The sequence below is a fragment of the Frieseomelitta varia genome, unplaced genomic scaffold (genome assembly GCF_011392965.1).
Source record: "Frieseomelitta varia isolate USP_RPSP 00005682 unplaced genomic scaffold, Fvar_1.2 scaffold_190, whole genome shotgun sequence".
In the NCBI taxonomy this organism is placed as follows: Eukaryota; Metazoa; Arthropoda; class Insecta; order Hymenoptera; family Apidae; genus Frieseomelitta; species Frieseomelitta varia.
The window spans coordinates 210980-229257 of NW_025109639.1; the positions used below are offsets into that span (position 1 = coordinate 210980).

The 18278-nt window shown below is 25.9% G+C and overlaps 4 protein-coding genes across 4 annotated transcripts; 3 read left to right on the forward strand and 1 right to left on the reverse strand.

Moving 5' to 3' along the window:
• The first annotated feature begins 316 nt into the window (after positions 1–316).
• Positions 317–5005, forward strand: LOC122539083 (cGMP-dependent 3',5'-cyclic phosphodiesterase-like). The gene is made up of 12 exons (XM_043673693.1): positions 317–850; positions 1140–1256; positions 2048–2289; positions 2399–2508; positions 2584–2723; positions 2791–2971; positions 3050–3231; positions 3305–3489; positions 3571–3835; positions 3918–4205; positions 4290–4435; positions 4599–5005. The coding sequence occupies exons 1-12, from the start codon at positions 743–745 to the stop codon at positions 4855–4857; spliced, it is 2223 nt and encodes a 740-aa protein (XP_043529628.1). The 5' UTR covers positions 317–742; the 3' UTR covers positions 4858–5005.
• A 1013-nt stretch (positions 5006–6018) lies between these two features.
• LOC122539066 (inner centromere protein-like) lies at positions 6019–9776 on the forward strand. The gene is made up of 9 exons (XM_043673664.1): positions 6019–6209; positions 6508–6951; positions 7064–8209; positions 8295–8450; positions 8525–8715; positions 8805–8988; positions 9127–9324; positions 9385–9502; positions 9575–9776. The coding sequence occupies exons 2-9, from the start codon at positions 6517–6519 to the stop codon at positions 9766–9768; spliced, it is 2622 nt and encodes an 873-aa protein (XP_043529599.1). The 5' UTR covers positions 6019–6209; positions 6508–6516; the 3' UTR covers positions 9769–9776.
• Positions 9777–10278: 502 nt separating this feature from the next.
• LOC122539077 (WD repeat-containing protein on Y chromosome) lies at positions 10279–15331 on the reverse strand. The gene is made up of 17 exons (XM_043673683.1): positions 14960–15331; positions 14726–14830; positions 14451–14642; positions 14259–14370; positions 14053–14189; positions 13787–13981; positions 13372–13579; positions 13088–13293; positions 12751–12951; positions 12430–12674; positions 12026–12283; positions 11826–11909; positions 11498–11760; positions 11115–11355; positions 10741–10915; positions 10483–10656; positions 10279–10405 (listed from the first exon to the last, which is right to left on the reverse strand). Exons 2-17 carry the CDS (start codon positions 14810–14812, stop codon positions 10310–10312), a joined length of 2874 nt encoding a protein of 957 aa, XP_043529618.1. The 5' UTR covers positions 14813–14830; positions 14960–15331; the 3' UTR covers positions 10279–10309.
• Positions 15332–15576: 245 nt separating this feature from the next.
• Positions 15577–18059, forward strand: LOC122539067 (tetratricopeptide repeat protein 8). Its single transcript, XM_043673665.1, has 8 exons — positions 15577–15820; positions 15890–16082; positions 16144–16276; positions 16377–16521; positions 16703–17127; positions 17185–17356; positions 17471–17677; positions 17752–18059. Exons 1-8 carry the CDS (start codon positions 15722–15724, stop codon positions 17866–17868), a joined length of 1491 nt encoding a protein of 496 aa, XP_043529600.1. The 5' UTR covers positions 15577–15721; the 3' UTR covers positions 17869–18059.
• Positions 18060–18278: the final 219 nt, after the last annotated feature.

The following is an 18278-nucleotide window of genomic DNA, read 5'->3' on the forward strand; positions in this document are numbered from 1 at the left end:
TCATATTTGGGTATTGAGTGTTTGACAATGCAGTAATGTGTTTCAAGTATCATATTCCTTGCGTATTCATCAACTGATCAACCTCGTTTTACTTGTTGAATTCCCAAATTGACCGTTCTTTGAACGTAGGGCGCGCTAAAAACCTGTAATTTTTTATTTGGCTGGGTTTTTTAGAGTCCTAGCCACAAAACCCATATGATGCTAGGTCTATTCCTTATGGTTGTTTGTGTCTAGATAGTTGTTCAGTCTAGATCGTTGATATTTTGCGTCAGACACGATATCTCGTTTCATGGCTAGTCTATTCTGTCTGTAGTTAATGATATAACAGAATGCGGACATAGTTGAAGTATTTTAAAAGGAGTATGTGACAAATTATTGTATTACATATTATTATTTATTGTATAACATTTAATTCTCGTATGTGGGAAAGATATATTTGAATAAGAAAAGGAAAAAAGATATTGAAAAATGTGACAGGTATAAATATAAATCGGAGATGCGCGCGTCACTTGTTTATTCTTGATTGAAGTATGCAGAATGCAGAGCTCTGCGGAAGTTTGCAGTAATTGTACACGGTTTGTTATTGTTTTGTAGTTTGACAGTCAATTTAAATTTAAAGAATGATCAAAACAGATTATTTATAACCATTGAAATGATCATAGAAATACATCATGATATAATTAAATCGTATGATTTGTAGCAATTTTAATACTGAAAGGAATAATAATAGAATTAATAAAAAATGAGTTCTATTAATTTAAATGTATCAAATGCAGAACAAATTCTTTTGCTGTTAGAGGAACTGTGCTATCTTTGTTATCCTCAAGTGCAACAAAAGTTAAACAAATACGTAAGTATATTATCATTGTTTTTACGTGCATAATTTCTCATGATACACGTGTTTCTTTTTAAAAGAATTGTAATTCCTTATTAGTAATAATTTTAATGATGAAATGATTTTTTTTCTATAGAAATTTCTATTTTGAATGCAAATGTTTTTTTTTATCTGTTATAATGAATTACATTATAAATTATATTATACAATTATAATATATATAGTATTATCGTGATATAGATAGAAGATATTTGTGTCTATAGCCATAAATATTAATTTAATTACGTTTTTCTATATTATACAGATACAAACTGCAACAAATACGAAATTATCTTTTCTGATACCAATTTTAGTCAAAACAGAAGAAATGGTAATCCATGTCATAGGAGAGAAAATTTTAGATAGAGAATTAAGATTTCCTGTAAGTAAGAACTTTAGTATAAATTATAATATATTGTTTACTTTTTATTTAAAATTAATATTTGTATAATTATAAGAACTATTTAGTATAAATTATAATGTATTGTTTACTTCCAATTTAAAATTAATATTTGTATAATTATAATAAATAAGAAATAAAATCTAAAATTTTTTTAATTAACCTTAGAAATGTCATAGATTTTTTAATTTCTTAATATTTGTATTCTTAATATTTTTTAATGTTTGAAATAAAATTTATATGCCTTGAAGGAAACATTTCATTAAGTTTAAATTTGAGATAATAGGCAATTCAAAAATTGTCCTACAGTACAAATAAAAATTGCTTAGCTGTGTCTAATCTTTAAATAGAATCCTTAGAAATGTACATAAAAGAAGCCATACTAAAAAGGTATTATTGATATAGTAAAAGATATCAATTAAATAATACAAAAGTGTTATGTACATATGTCAATGATATTGTTTATTATTATTACTTTTCTAATCGAGATTATCTGTACATTTATAAAATTTATTTTATCATTTATTTAGAAATTAAATCATTATAATTTTTCTTTTAATAAAATAATGTAATTAATTTATGGTAAACTATATGTAATAAAATATAAAATAAATTTATTAACTATATCTATGATTAAAATATAACATTATATGCAAAAATTATAAATTATGTCAATGATTAAATTTTATATATGTTAATGATTAATAATTTTTTATCAGCTATTAATAATGTATATTTTATTATGTTGATAATTTTAAATAATTTTTTTTTAGATATCAAATAATGTTTTATATAAAGCTATACAAAATAGAAAACCAACTGCTATGGATATTACAAAACTTGATGAAGAATTATTACATCATCTTCAATCAATATGTCCAAAGTTAAATTCATTCTTAATAATTCCTATACAACATCCTAAACAGAATCATATAGCTTTACTAGTTTCTTTAGTTGATAATGATATTAAAAATGAAACTACATGTAAATGTGTAATAGTGCAAGAATGTTTTAGGTAATTATTTTTCTTATAATATTAAACAAAATTTTTTAAATCATAAAAATTATATAACGTTAAAAATATATTTCTTTCAATATACTTAAATATTTTTTCTTTAATACAGGTTTTGCCTAGGATTTCTTCTAAATTCATTTACATGTTATGAGGAAACTCGATTAAAACATCAATGTCAGAAACTACTTGCTGTTTCTAGAAAACTTTTTGTACATTTAGGTAATATTATCATAATTAAAGTAATTAGTATTGAACTAAATACATATTTATTAAATTTTGCATATTACTAAATAGGAGAATTTTCTGATTTATTAAGAGAAATAATGGCTGAAGCCAGAAATCTAACAAATGCTGAACGTTGTTCATTATTTTTATTGGATCCTGATCAACAAGATCTAGTTGCCAAAGTATTTGATGGTATTGCTATGAAAGAAGTGAGTTTATGAAATATTATGTGTCATAGTAAAGTAAAAGTAAAATTAAGAGCATAATTATTTTTAGTCTGAAATGAGAATACCAATAGGACAAGGTATAGCGGGTCATGTTGCAACTACTGGAAAAGTGCTTAATATTAGAAATGCATATGAACATCCTTTGTTTTATCGTGGTGTAGATGAAATAACAGGCTTTAAGACTAGAAATATTTTATGTTTTCCAATTATAGATGAAACTGGAATTGTAGGTAAATAAAAATTATTTTATATAAATAAAAAAATTAAATTTTCTATTTTTTTTTTAAACTGAAAAGTTGTAATTATAGGAGTTGCACAGCTTTGTAATAAAAAAGATGCATTATACTTTGATGCTTTTGATGAAGAAGTTGCAACAGCATTTAGTATTTATTGTGGTATCTCTATAATGCATAGTATTGTTTATAAAAAAATGCAAGATGCTCAAGCACGAAATAAACTTAGTAACGAAATAATGATGTACCACATGAAGGTAAAACTTTGTTAGAACATAGAACATATAGAATTTTTTGTCAGCTTTTATTTTTTGCAAAATTTGCATGTAGGTGGAAGAAGATATTGTTCAAGAAATATTGAATTGTAAGGATGAACATAATATAAAAGATTTTAATAAATTTGAATTTAGTCCTAGATGTGTACCTTATAAACATATGCCTTGTTATACAATCAAAATGTTCAATGACTTAGGTCTTATTAAATATTGGAAGCTGAAATTATCAACTTTGACAAGGTAATAAATTTTAAAAATTTTTTATAAAATTTTTAACAAAATTGACATTATAAAAATAAAACATTCATATAAATGTCACAGATTTATATTATATGTAAAGAAAGGATATAGAGATGCTTTATATCATAACTGGATACATGCATTTTCTGTGGCACATTTTGGATACTTATTAATACAAAATTTGAATCTTATTAATGAAAATTATATGACGCATATGGAAGCTTTAGTATTTCTAGTATCTTGTTTATGTCATGATATAGACCACAGAGGAACAAATAATTCATTTCAAACTAAGAGCTCTACAGTTCTAGCTAGTCTTTATAGTTCTGAAGGTTCTGTAATGGAGGTAAGTTGCCTTTAAGAAAAACGTTGCAATAAAAATGCATCAATGTAATATTAATGCAACTTATTATTCTCTCATTTAACAGAGACATCATTTTGCACAAACTATGTGCATTTTAAATAAAGAAGGTTGCAATATATTTGAAAACTTTAATAGTGAGGAGTATGGTCAAGCATTAGATCTACTAAAAAATAATATACTCGCAACTGATTTAGCATATCATTTTCGGATGATGAAAAAACAAGAAGAAATGATTAGAGGTAAATTTGATAAAACTGACTCTGAACACAAGAGATTATTTATCCATATGCTTATGACATGTTGTGATCTTAGTGACCAAACTAAGCAGTGGAAAGTTTCTAAGAAAACTGCAGTAAGTAAAAATTTAAATCTAACTAAATTCCCCAAAGATATAATAATGCATTTATAAGTTTACATACTTTTTTCTTTGCATTAGGAAGAAATTTACGATGAATTTTTTTCACAAGGAGATTTAGAAAAAAGTATGGGTAGTTCTCCTATAGAAATGATGGATAGAGAACGAGCATCTATACCAGACTTACAAGTTCAATTCATTACAGATATAGTCCTTCCGCTTTTTATGTAAGTATGTATTATATGTATATTTCGAAAGAAACTGTCTTTGTACAATAAAAACATTTTTAATTAAGAAGGGTTGTGATTCAAAAAATTTCTTTTGAAAAGATAGTATAAAATTTTATTTTTATTTAATTTTCTATATTATTGATTTTATTTTGGTTCTTAGTAATCTCTCTACATTATTTCCAATGGTACAATCACTTGTTGATGTGCTGAAAGAAAATCGAGCTTTGTGGGAAGTGTCTAAAAGTATATTTCAAAAATACATGGAAGCAGGAATGAAAGGTATTGCTATCCTATTGGATCCTACTTTTGAGGAAGAAGTATTACAACTTTACACTCAAAATAATACAAATTTTTCAAGAAATCCTATTAAATTAGAATTACATGAAAAAACAAATAGTAGTAAGCATACAATAGAATAGATACGTAATATTTTTACCATGAATTTAGAAGTTTTTAGGATATAAAAATTGTAAGACGTTTTAAATTCAAAAGCAATAGAGAAAGGCCTATTATATAAGAATTCAAAAAATTTGTTTATTAAAAGAACGCAGGCGTTCTAAAAATATTTATTATGAAATTATTATGTATTAAAATGTTACTAATTATAAATATTTTATTCTTTAAAAATATGTTTCTTAAATATGTACCTATTTAATATTTATCAAATATTTATTCTTGATATATTATTTATTTTAATTGGTGGAATTCACGTAACATGTATATTATATGTAGAGTAATTTATAGAAACAATTCATGCAATTTAAAAGATTATTTTATGATTATTTTATGATTGTAATAATATATCAAAATGTTAGTATTTTTATTAATAATGTACTAAGTACATATTTATCATGTTTATGTAACTAGGTTTGTAATTCCTATTTTATAAACTCTATTTTCTTAAATATTAAAAGTTATATAAACTTATAAATTGCAATTGTTTGGTCTATCAACTAGTATTGCTTGAAATATACTATATCTATAACTTTGTTATTGATCTTGATTCTAATAATCAAGTTATAAGTATATTAAGGAATAATTATGTTAAGTATAATATAAGTATTTACATTTTATCATAGTATTATATAATTCTATAAATGTATACTGAAGTAAATTGTAGCATATAGATAGTCTTTCAAATAATTGATATATCTTATATTAGAATTCTACTTCATTCTTAAAAAATCATATGGAATAAAGATAGCTAGATACTTGATAAAGCAGTATTGTACTTACAAGTATCAAAATGTATAAAGACCAAATATAGTATTACATACCATATTACTCACTAAATTAATAAATATACATAAAGTAGAATGGTTTAATTTTAAGTTAATCATACAATTAAAAATAAGTTATATATTTAAAAAAAAATACTATATTAATTTATTGCGTTCAAAATTCTACAAAATTTATTTATTTACAGTGCAAATTTATTACAGTGAAAGTTAAACCCTTTTATTTTAAATGAGAATACAACTGATACTTCTTTAACCAATCAAATTACGTTGAATGTGTATTCTGGAGAAAAATGGCGCGGGAGAATAGGGGGCGCTAAATACAGTGATTCAAATTAAACTGAAAAGTCGTTATGTCTTTCTGAGGGGCAAAACTTGTACAATCCCGTCTGTGACGCGAAATGGAGGTTATCGTTGAAGTTTTTTCGTCTTCCATGCATTTTATCATTGGAAGACATTGATTTCTGTGGTTTGTTTATTTCAGTTGTAAAAGTTTATATTTACTATTTTTCAGTTTTATGCAATCATAAGAGGTAAGTAGATGTATTAATAAATATTTTGTTATTTATTTAATTTATTTGTTTTAAAATATATTTTTCATTATAATTTAAATTCATATTATTCATAGTATTTTGATACTTGTTCAATATAATAATAGATACATAAATAGATAATTCATTGACATTAATTGCAAATTTGATTGTAGATATTAATAAAATTAAAATCAAAATTATTAAAGAGGTTTATATATATTTTAATTATCATATAATTATAATATAATTCTTGAAATGTATAATGTATGTTTTAAATACTTAAACAATTTGTTTACAGATTTTAAATATGGGTACTAGATCAAAGGATAGGATTAAAGCAATAATTGCCAAGGAAATGTTAAATATACATAATTATTCTTTGGAAGTTAAAACATCTATTAAGGACAATTTAGAAGATACTTTAGATTACTTACATAGTTTAATTTCTCAAATACCAGAGTCAGCTTCTGGACCTTTAATTACAAAAACACCAAAAGTTCCAAGGAAAAAGGACATTCAACGTATAGAAACTATTCCAGAAAATGATGTTATGATTATTGATAATACAGTATCAAATTCTACCATAACACATGATCAAACTAAGACTGCAGATGAAACAGTAATTGGCCGAATTAGAAGACAAGCTTCAAAGAAAGCTGCAGATAATATTAAAAAACAGCAATCATTATTGCTTGTTACAAAATTACGAAGACCATCAACTCCTGAAGATAATAATAGAAATGTTTGTATATTGCCTATATTTTACCTCTAATCCCACATCATTAATATATTGAATTTTATTGTTTAATATAGATATAAATTGTCTCATGATGAAATACATTTTAAATTTTTAGAGCAAACGTGAAAGCAGATTTAAAAGGAAAAAAAGTCCTAGAAACAGCTCAGATGAAGAAAGCATGCAAGCTCCTACAAAACATAGTAAAATAGAAGAAAATATTTTAAGTGAAACTATATCAAAGAAAATTACAGATACAAATTCACAGAATCATCTTTCTGTAAACGATGTAACACAACAGGAAAAAATAGAATCATTAAGATCTTCAATGACAACAAGAAGTCATAGTAATATTAGAAAGAGAACTTTATCAGAAAATGAAAACATAAAGAATAAAAACTCTAATATCATTGATGACACAGTAATTGCACCAACAGGAAATGATATTGAAGAACCTTCAATATATGAGGATGCAATTGGAAAACCTACTCCTATTATGAATTCTACAATGAATCTAAATTCTACTTTGTCACACAAAATGATGAATGCTACTGTAGTTTTAGAACCTTTATCAGCAATAAAATTAAATGAAACTGTAACAATTAATAAAAAATTGCTGGATAGCATAAAAACGAGTGATGAACAAAAAACAACTGAGTCAAAAACTGAATTTAAATCTCCCAAAGTACCTAATTTAAAATCATATCCGATTATAATTTTACAGGATAGAATGCAGCAACTGAAAGAAGCAATGGTGAACAAAGAATTTGATGAATTATTTACAGATGACCAATCATCTCCTGAAGTGATAAAGCCTAAGGAAAATATTAAGAAACAAGAAATTAAAAAACGAAGAATGAAACGCCAAATTGGATCCTCGCCATCAAGTGAGGATGAAATACTTAATACTCCAGCGAAACCAACTTTGAAGCAAATGAATACAGTTACAGGATTCCAAGAAGTAAAAAATATATATAAACCAAATGCTTTATTCAGTCCATATGCCAAGGAATCTGTAAAAAAAAGAGTCGAGGCATTTGAGCAGGCAGGTAATACTCCAAAACTCACTGTGGACATTGATGCACCAACTAGAATAACTAGAACAAAAACACGCGCTAAAGCACGTGCAGAGAGAGAAGCTTCAGAAAATGCAAATATGGCAGAGAAAGCCGTTACTCATAAATTAGCAAGGAAATCGCTTGCAAAAGCTAAGAAAATTTCATTAGCAAAACAGACTAAGGATATGAACGATAAAGATAAAGAGGTAGTTAAAATTATTATAATAATAAAGTATTTGTGAGTTTTTTTATAAATTACAAATTTAATCATATTTCTAATTTTATTTTTAGAATAAGTTACATTCAGAACAGAAGATTAATAAAATAATTTCTGAAAAAATAAATTGCAAACAACAGAAGACGACTCCATTAAGTAAAACAAAAACTCAGTTGCCAATGTCTGTTAATCGTATTCCTCATACTCCAGCAAATCAAATTAATGTGAATGTAAGAATTAATTTTTTTTCTAATATTAGTATTTCGTATTATACATTTTTTGAAAAGTAATATTTTAATTTTAGCACAATAAAGTTTTAAGTGCCACTCGTTCAAATATCATTACATCCATGGAATCTTTAATTCCAACTACAAAATTAATGAATAAACGTAATTCACTGGATAAAATGGATGAAAAGAGAAAAAAGTTGAATGATGAAGATGCGAGGAAAAAACGAGAAGAGGCGTTAAGGCTTCAAACAGAAGAAAAAAGAAGGTAGAGTAGAATTAATCAAAATACTATATTTTATTTAATTTTAAATTAATAGATATGTTACTGAAAAATATGTAAAATTTTACACAAAGGAAAAGGCAAGAAAAAGAATTAAAAAATAAATTAGCTAGAGAAGCAAAAGAAAAACAAGATATGGAAAAACGTCAAAGAGCTGAAAAAGAAAGAGAAGAAAAAGCACGATTAGCACAACAAATGCAAGAAAAACAACGCGAAGAAATGGAAAAGAAACGTTTAGCTCAGTTACAACGTGCCCAGGTATGATTAATACTTTAAAATAAAATAAATCTTTAAAATAATACTTTAAAATAAAATAAATCTGTATAAAAATAAATATTGAAATTGATCTTTATGTAGTTTAGGAAAAAATTAAGTTACAGTCGGATTAATTTGTAGGAAAAGGAAGAGAGAAGGAAACAAGAAGAGCAACAACGTTTACAACGTTTACAAGAACAAGAAGAAGCGGAACGTATATTAGCTGAACAAAGACGTCGCGAACAGGAAGCTGAAAAACGAAAAGAAGTTGAACAACGAGCCCAACAACAAGCTGCAGCTGAAGCAATGAAAGCTAAGCATCAGATGCTTATGTCACAGGTAAAATTACAAATACAAGCAAATATACTGCTACACCTTATTATTCATTTAATATTTTAGATAAAATATGGGAATAAACATCATGGTCCAACCACTTATGTTTTGGATAGTGAACCTGATGACGATGAATCAGATGATGAATCCAAACCAAAACATATAATTCCGTATTGGGCACAATGTAAGTATGCTTTTGTTGATAAGTTTACAAACATTAGAATGTCTAGAATACTTGAATTTCCATTAATTTTAGCACACGTTCGCAAAGTTCAACTTGCCATGCAACGATACATTCCAGAGAAAGCAATTTATAAATTCTTTGACACCAAGAAATGCACACCAGATTTAACTCAAATGTTTCAAGGTATAGATAAGAGTAGATTAAAACGTACATCCAGTGCAAACTGGAAAACACCACCACGTTTTTCCATGATGGGAGTCGAATAAAAGATATATTGAATTTATTAAATATGTTGTTGATTTCGTATTGTCTAAGAATACTTGATTTTACACGATATTTTGCATCAAAATGATGTTACGTTGTAGTTATCATTGAAACAATATGCATGAATTTTTAATATATCAGCGAATCAATGAATATATGTTATTTTTACCATATTCATCAAATTTTATCATTTTTTCTTATTTATATGTATCTTATTGCATTAGTTGCAAAAAGAAGACCCGTAATTTAGTTAGTTATTAATAATTGATAATAATTAATGATTAATTAATAACGATAATGAATATATTAGTACGACTTTTTAATGAGAAGTAAATTTTATTAGACATTGTCATCATTATTGTGTATCTTTCTTTTCTTTTAAAAAATTTATTAAAATACGCATGACATTATTAAGATGTTAATATGTATAGTTTGCTTTTATCTTCCTTTGTACGTGCAGTGATTTCATAATCACAAATTCGTTTTTAGAAAATTATAATTAATATCACATTATTAGCAGTAATTAATAATAATTGATGAAACTTACATCAACTCTTTTTGTTCTTGTAAAAGTGTTGGTAATTTTGGTGTTCGAATGATTTCTAAAGGTCTTAATTTTAAGTGCGTGTATATAGGTATCTGTAATAATATTCTTATTGCACCACGTGTTTTTAACAAATTTGCAATAAACTAGCATTAGATATAAAAATGTTTACATGTGGTAAAGATGTATCTAAAATTGGCTGATCTGCAAAGATTATTAAGACTGATTTATCCATCACAGTAATAGTAATCCTTTGCCCATTAATCATAATACGCTCAGGTTTCAAAATCTCTTTTAATTCCTCACGTTTAAGGTCTGGTTCTTGCCTGATATCTCCTTCGAAAATCTTTTTATGTTTGTATAACAATTCAATTTAATAATCAAATTTTCTTCGTAATTTAATTGATTTATTGCATGTGAAATTAATTACTTTCAGTGTAGTAGAACTAGCGACTCTTTTAATATCCGGTGGATATCTATAATCTTTAAAATACTGATATGTTGGGATTGTTGGTAAAATTGTTGACCAAGGCTTAAAAGTTCCAAAGGTTGAGATATAACGACCGCCAAAAGTCCACAACCGTACAGAATGATCTGTACTACCACTTAAAATCAACAAAAAGAATTGCATAAATTGTATAAAATATATTAGGGAAATAATTGTTTTTATAGAAAAAAATTAAGAAATGATAAATTCAAAAAGTAATATATTTTTATATTAATAATCATTATATTATAATAATTATAGTAATAAAGTAGGTTTATAATTCATAAAATAATAAGTACTATATTAATGTTAATTACCTAATAATAATATGCGTATCTGGAATTATTTGAACGGATGTAATTGATTTTAAATGCCCATGTATAGATGAAAGTAAAAGCGGTAAAGGTTGATCTCTTACTGCTCTTTTTGCTCTGCCAATAATTTTCTTTTTCCATAGAAATGGAAATTCCAACCGTAAAAGAGGCATAGATATCTTGGGAGGATTTGGCAACAGATAATTTGCTAAATACCAAACTTTAATATATCCAGCATTATGGCCTAAATTTTTTTAAATGAACTTATTCTTTAATAATATTTTTTATCTTTTCTTTTATATTAAACTTTTTGTTGCAGTATTTATATACAAAAAATAATTTTACAATAAATAAATATATACAATTTAGATATATACTTTCTTTACCCGTTACGAGAAAGTGATTTTTGGGATCAGTTGCTAATGCTAATGCACAATCGTGTATAGAATGAATAACTGAGAAAGCTTGTAGAAATCCACCAGCAGGATGATGAGTCCATACTTGTATATATCCTGAATCAAGAGACACTAACAATGTTCCAACATCAGGCCCAACCGGTCGGGCATTTAAAAATATCATAGCTCGAACAGCAACAATTCGTGTAATATTCAATGCAGATTCTTGATGTTTAGAAACCATCACATGTTGACTATAAATATTTATTATTATAAAAAAATTTTTTATGCAAAACCACAAGTGCAATGTATAAACTACCTCTGTTTGGAAGTGACTGTTGTAATTTCTTTAGGTTTTTTTATTTCATACGTTTTTTCATCCTTATGGTATCTTATCCTAAATCTTTATAATTAAAAAAATAAATAAAACCTACTGATTAGTTAAAATTGCTTTTTATGGTAAATTATTTCTAAAATTATAATTTTTATGTTATTTTAACGTTTTATTTTAGATCTTACCTTGACATTGGTTCATTAACTTTATATTTTCGGTATGGTTGACCTGTTTCTAGTCTCCAAAGTATTATTTCTCCATTAAAAGTTGCTGTAGCCAATACCTGAGAATACCACATGGCTGAACAAAGAATATCATCAGTATGGATTATCCCCCAATCTTTTCTAAATACATATGCGTCAGAAGTTGCAAATTCTACGACTTGACGATTCCAACTACTACATAAAATTCGATTTTCCAGCCAAACTAAACTGGTTATTTCGCTATGCATAATGAAAGAAATTTATAAGAAATACATATTTAAATCTTATCAATGGAATATTTAATACTTATTAGAAAGTATTTTAATTCTGATATGTGATAAAAAAATAGAAATAGATAGAAAATAACAAAATAAGCACATATATACCATTGAGTTTCAAGTGTCATGTTTCGTAAACAAGTACCAGTATTAAAATTCCATATTTTTAATGTTCCATCACGAGCGCCTGATACTAATAATTGTTCAGATTCATCGAAACAAGCAGCAGTGATTTCAATGTCATGAAACTGACCATATAAGAATCTACTGTGCGCATGTGTTACTAAGAACAAACGATTTCCAAGCCATGGATCCCAAACTATTATACAAGAATCTAATCCGATTGTAACTACCTAAATTCGTAGACAATCCGATAAAATATTTGGATTTTCTAACGCAGAAAATAAAAATTATATAAAGCATTACTACCACTTTGTAGAGATGATTATACAAAACACAGCTGATAGGTTTTGTATGGGTAAAACCGTCAGATATTTCTTTGTTGACTTCAGGATCGCAAACGATCACAGCAATCATTGAACTGGCAATAATCATTTTGCGATTCAATGTATTATATACTACAGACATTGATATATATTCACCTAATTCACTAGGAAGGCCATTGTACGTCTGTATAAAACAAACTTAAATTCGAATTACATACCACACATTTATATTACCATTTAATTAATGCTATTTTATTTTTATAAGTGAAATATATTAATTAAGAAAAATACTTTTTAATAAAGTATGTTATTATTAAAACCTGAACACAAGATTGAACTAATACATCCCACACTTTGATACATCTATCTTTTGAAAGAGAGTACACGCGTTTACCAGCATCTTGTACAATTAAAGCGCAAATAGGCGCGCGATGTCCTTGAAAAGTACTATTTGGTCTTCTGGTCACGAAAGGGTTCCAAACTCGAACTACACAATCTGGTCCACCAGTTATTAATAATTGACCCTCTATATAATTATACATTTAAAAGGTACGATGTACATGTATATATGTAAAAAAGTGAATAAAATTTTCTAATAAAATACCTTCACAAAATGTGAAACAGGATATACCCATGTTAACTTTAAATTTGTATTGAATCCTAGCTCCTGTGAGATCACTGAATAATAAGGAACAACTACTGCATTTACTGCTGGACATAAAAGCTCTTAAACTTCCGTAATAAGCTACTTGTATCACCCAGTCTGTATGTACATTCTTAAATTCTAGAATCTTTAAACCTTTTAGTTCACCCTATAATACATATTACAAATTTATACTATCTATTTGTCTTAGATAGTATAGCATATGAAAATCTGAATTCCAAAAATATTTCGAAATTCTCAAATTTCACGACTTAAAAGTATCGGAATTATCAAGTATCTATAATTTCTTATTCTTGTGTATACGTATTCTATATTAATTTTCTAAATTACAAGCTTTCAAAGATAAATTATTTGCCTTCAAGACAGATTCATAACGAATAAATAAAGTATCACGTTGAGGTTCTTGTTTAAATGGTCCTCTTTGTATTGGACTAAAAGACATGACTTTGACGGATCCATTCATATCTCCAAGCACAATATACGAGTCTTCTTTAATATTTTTACTAAAATAATAATCCATACAAATGACTGCATTGTCCAAGCCAGATATCTAATTGTACAAGATTTTAACACTGAAGAGTTTATTTAAATAAATAATAACGTCTATTTAAGAAATATAACCATTATTCGAAGATCAAATTTCTTTGCTGCTGTATCATAAAATCTTAGATCACATTCAGTAGAACTTGTGCATACTACTTGTATATCGGGCAATACTATCATATCGGTTATTAAAGTCTGTTGTACTTTTAAATATGCTGAAAAGATAGAAATTTCGAAAATAAATGCAAATATTACAGAACATTATAAAATATAAAATTACTAACGATTTACAGATTGTGCACTACGTTCGTATTTTAAATCCAAAGTCCAGTAATTTATGATACCTTCTTTAGTTATAGTTAAATAAAATCCTCTGTGAAAACTCGCAGTTCTATCCTATCGATACATAAAAGATTATAATTAGCAATGTGTATATATATCAAATATATTTATCAAAAATTGCATATATCATGTACAGGTAAAATTTCAGGGCAAAATATGATCTTGTGTATAGCTGTACGATGATTTGATTTCAAAAGTTGAGGAGTATCAATTATTGGAAGTCTCAATATTTGCCATTGTAATGTAGTATCTTTCTTTTGAAATTCTACTAATAAATACGAAATAAATTCATTCCATGTAATATTTCCGTCTCTCTTTAAATTCATCTAAAATTAATAAATAGAAAGAAATTTTATATAATAAAAAGTATATAATACGTAAAAATAGAATAATAAATCTACAATATTACTTTTGTAAATAAAATTTTAAATTCATCATACGGCATTCGTATGTGCAATATATTTTCAAATGCATCGTATAATTGGGTTATATCCATCTCTTCATTTGGTAAAATCTATGGAAAATAAAAATTATTATATTAATTATTGAAGTGTATATGCGAGAGATAAAGATATCAAATTTATAATATTTTGTTTAAAATTTTTTAGAAAATATTTTAATTCTTTTTCAAACTCGCAAGTACCAAAAATGCTTCATGCAGTTGCTTGAAGGATTCTTCTGTGCATTGTTCCTGTATACTTTTTGTTTTAAAAAACTCATCAAAAGCTTGTTGGATGCTGAATGAGAAAGAATGAACACGTACATAATATAATACAACAAGAAATTAATTTTGTAAAATATTTTGAATATACACTAACTTGTTATCATTGTTACGAAAATATTCCATTTTCATAATTATTTAAATTACAATATGAATTATAATATCAATTACAAGATATGTACAGTATAAATAAAAATCATATAAAAATAAATTTCCTTTGTCAATTTTTGACATGTACAAAACAAACTAAATGTATAAGATAGTACTTTGTTATTTTTAAAGTATTTTTCATTTATGTAAAAATTAGATTGTTTCAAGCAATAATATTTTGTTAATATGAATAAATAGAATAAAAGATATTTAACTATATGAGGAATGATATTATAGACCTAGTTTATGATAATTAACTATTAAATAATTAACCGTTTCCTATAAAATTTACTATGAATTCTATGTAATTTTTCACAAAATATAGAAGTATATGTTTTATTCCCTAATCTATACTCATGTATGTGTCTATGTGTACCTAAGGTTATAAGCAGGTTAATCAATATCTTCATGCATGTAAATTTTGCATATTTCCATTATATAGCAAGATATGTTAAGTACAATAATACAGTTTGATAAAATTTATTATAAATTTCTCTTCTAAATGAAAAAGTTTATTAAGCTTTTTATTAAATTATGGAGTTATTTAAAGCTCTAAACTTATTCAATCAAGGAAAATATGAAGACTGTACAACAATATGTACAAATTTACTAAAAAAAAATCCTCTTGATCAGGTACAAGTTTAATATAAATTTGAAATAACAATTTACATTTCTATAGAAATATGTTTTTTCATTATATAGACTGTATGGGTTTTAAAAATGCGTGCCTTGACATTACAAATATATGTAGATGATATAGAAGGAGAAGAAGAAGGAATTGCTGAAAGTTTATTAGATAATTATACAATATCTTCTATGCCTAGACCAGGAACATCTTTAAAAAACCCTGGTACTTCTTTCACTGGACAATATCTTCGACCTAAAACTCAATCAGGTTTGAATAATTTAAAGCAATCAAATATAAAATGAAGATTAAAATTTAATATGTTTTAAAGGTAGACCACTTACTGGTGTTGTACGACCAGCTACTCAATCTGCTATGTCTCAATCAATTGAGCAAACTTTAAAAACACCAAGAACTGCTATGACAGCTAGACCAATTACTGCAAGTTCTAGTCGTAGTGTTAGGTATAACTATTAGGTTTAATATACTATATTAGGTTTTATACTTTGTAACACAATTGTAATTAAAATGTTCAATTATTACTCATTCAAAATTAAAACATAGATTAGGCACAGCATCCATGTTAACAGAGCCAGGAGGACCTTTTATACAATTATCACGATTAAATATTTCTAAATATGCTAGCCAATCATGTATTGCAAAACCATTATTTGAGTATATATATTATCATGAACATGATGTAAGATACGTAAGTAAACATACATATATTATTCAATATTTGTAGATGATTAGAAATATTAATATTTTAACATATTAATATATTCAATATTTGTAGATGATTAGAAATATTAATATTATAACATATTAATTATAAAATATTAATATTATAATACTTTTACTATAATTCTATTAATTATTATAATACATAGGCACTAGATTTAGCAGTCCAAGCAACACAAGTTTGTCAGTATAAAGATTGGTGGTGGAAAGTACAACTTGGAAAATGTTATTATAGTTTAGGGTTAATCAGAGATGCGGAACAACAATTTAAATCAGCATTAAAAGATTCTAAAACTATTGAAGTGATCCTGAGACTAGTTAGAGTTTATGTTAGACTTGATCAACCATTAACAGCTTTAGAAACATGTAAAAAAGGTCTTGAGTATTTTTCTAATGATGTGAATATTCTTACGGAAATGGGACGTATATTCGATAGTTTGAATAATATGAGTATGTCGTTAAAGTACTACAAAATAATTGCTCAAGAAGATGCTTCTCATACAGAAGCAATAGCAAGTATCGGAATACAACATTTTTACAATGATCAACCCGAATTAGCTTTACGATATTACAGGTAAGTACAAATCTAAATAAATAGAAACTGAAAATATAACTTAAGTTTTTTGAATAGACGATTGTTACAAATGGGGGTATATAATGCCGAATTATTTAATAATCTTGGTTTATGTTGCTTTTATGCTCAGCAATATGATCATGTCATATCTTGTTTTGAAAGAGCAATTAGTCTTTCTACTGATGAAACTATGGCAGACATATGGTATAACATTTCACACATTGCCCTTGTATGTATACAGTTTCTTTTAATGTCTAAGTTTTTAACAATAATTGAAATTATTTTTTTAATAAAAATTTTACTATATATATGCAAATTTTACTATTTATTACCAATTATTTAGACTATAGGTGATATAACAATGGCGGAAGAATGTTTAAAATTAGCTATTGTTAGTGATAATAGATATGCTTTAGCATATAATAATCTTGGAGTTATACAAATTCGAAATGGAAACATTACTGCGGCGAGAACATATTTTCATGCTGCTGCCAACATTGCTAACTTTCTTTATGAGCCTCATTTTAATAGTGCTTATTTAGCTTATAAGGTATTATAATTATATGTTATATTATGTTTCTGCATAGAGTTATATCATTTGTATTACTTTAAAAAATGTCGTAGGTTGGAGATCTTCAAACAAGTTATATTGCTGTACAAAAGTCACTAAGTACATATCCTAATCATGCTGATAGTAAAACTCTACTAAATAAGTTAGAGAGATATTTTACATACATGTGAATAGAAAAATACAGAATTTATTTATATCATGTAAAATGTATTATTTTATTAATGTTTGATTTTAATTTTACAACTAACATTATTTATATAATATGTATATGTAAAAAATACAAATCATATGATTTGATACTGTATTTCATTTCTATAATACTATTAAATGACTAAGAAGTAAATGAATATTTTAATAGGAATGTTTGTTTATGATAAAAGCAGTTGACAATGATTATATTTTTTGAAACTGTACATTATACACATTGAATGACGATTTTGAGTTTCAAATGAATGAAGTAAAAATTATTTTCTTCCATTGTAAACTATTTTTGTTTATCGAGCTTACGTATAAATATATAACAATCTGGTAATAATTTACTTAATTATTATTCATTATTTTATGTTTATGTATGTAGAAT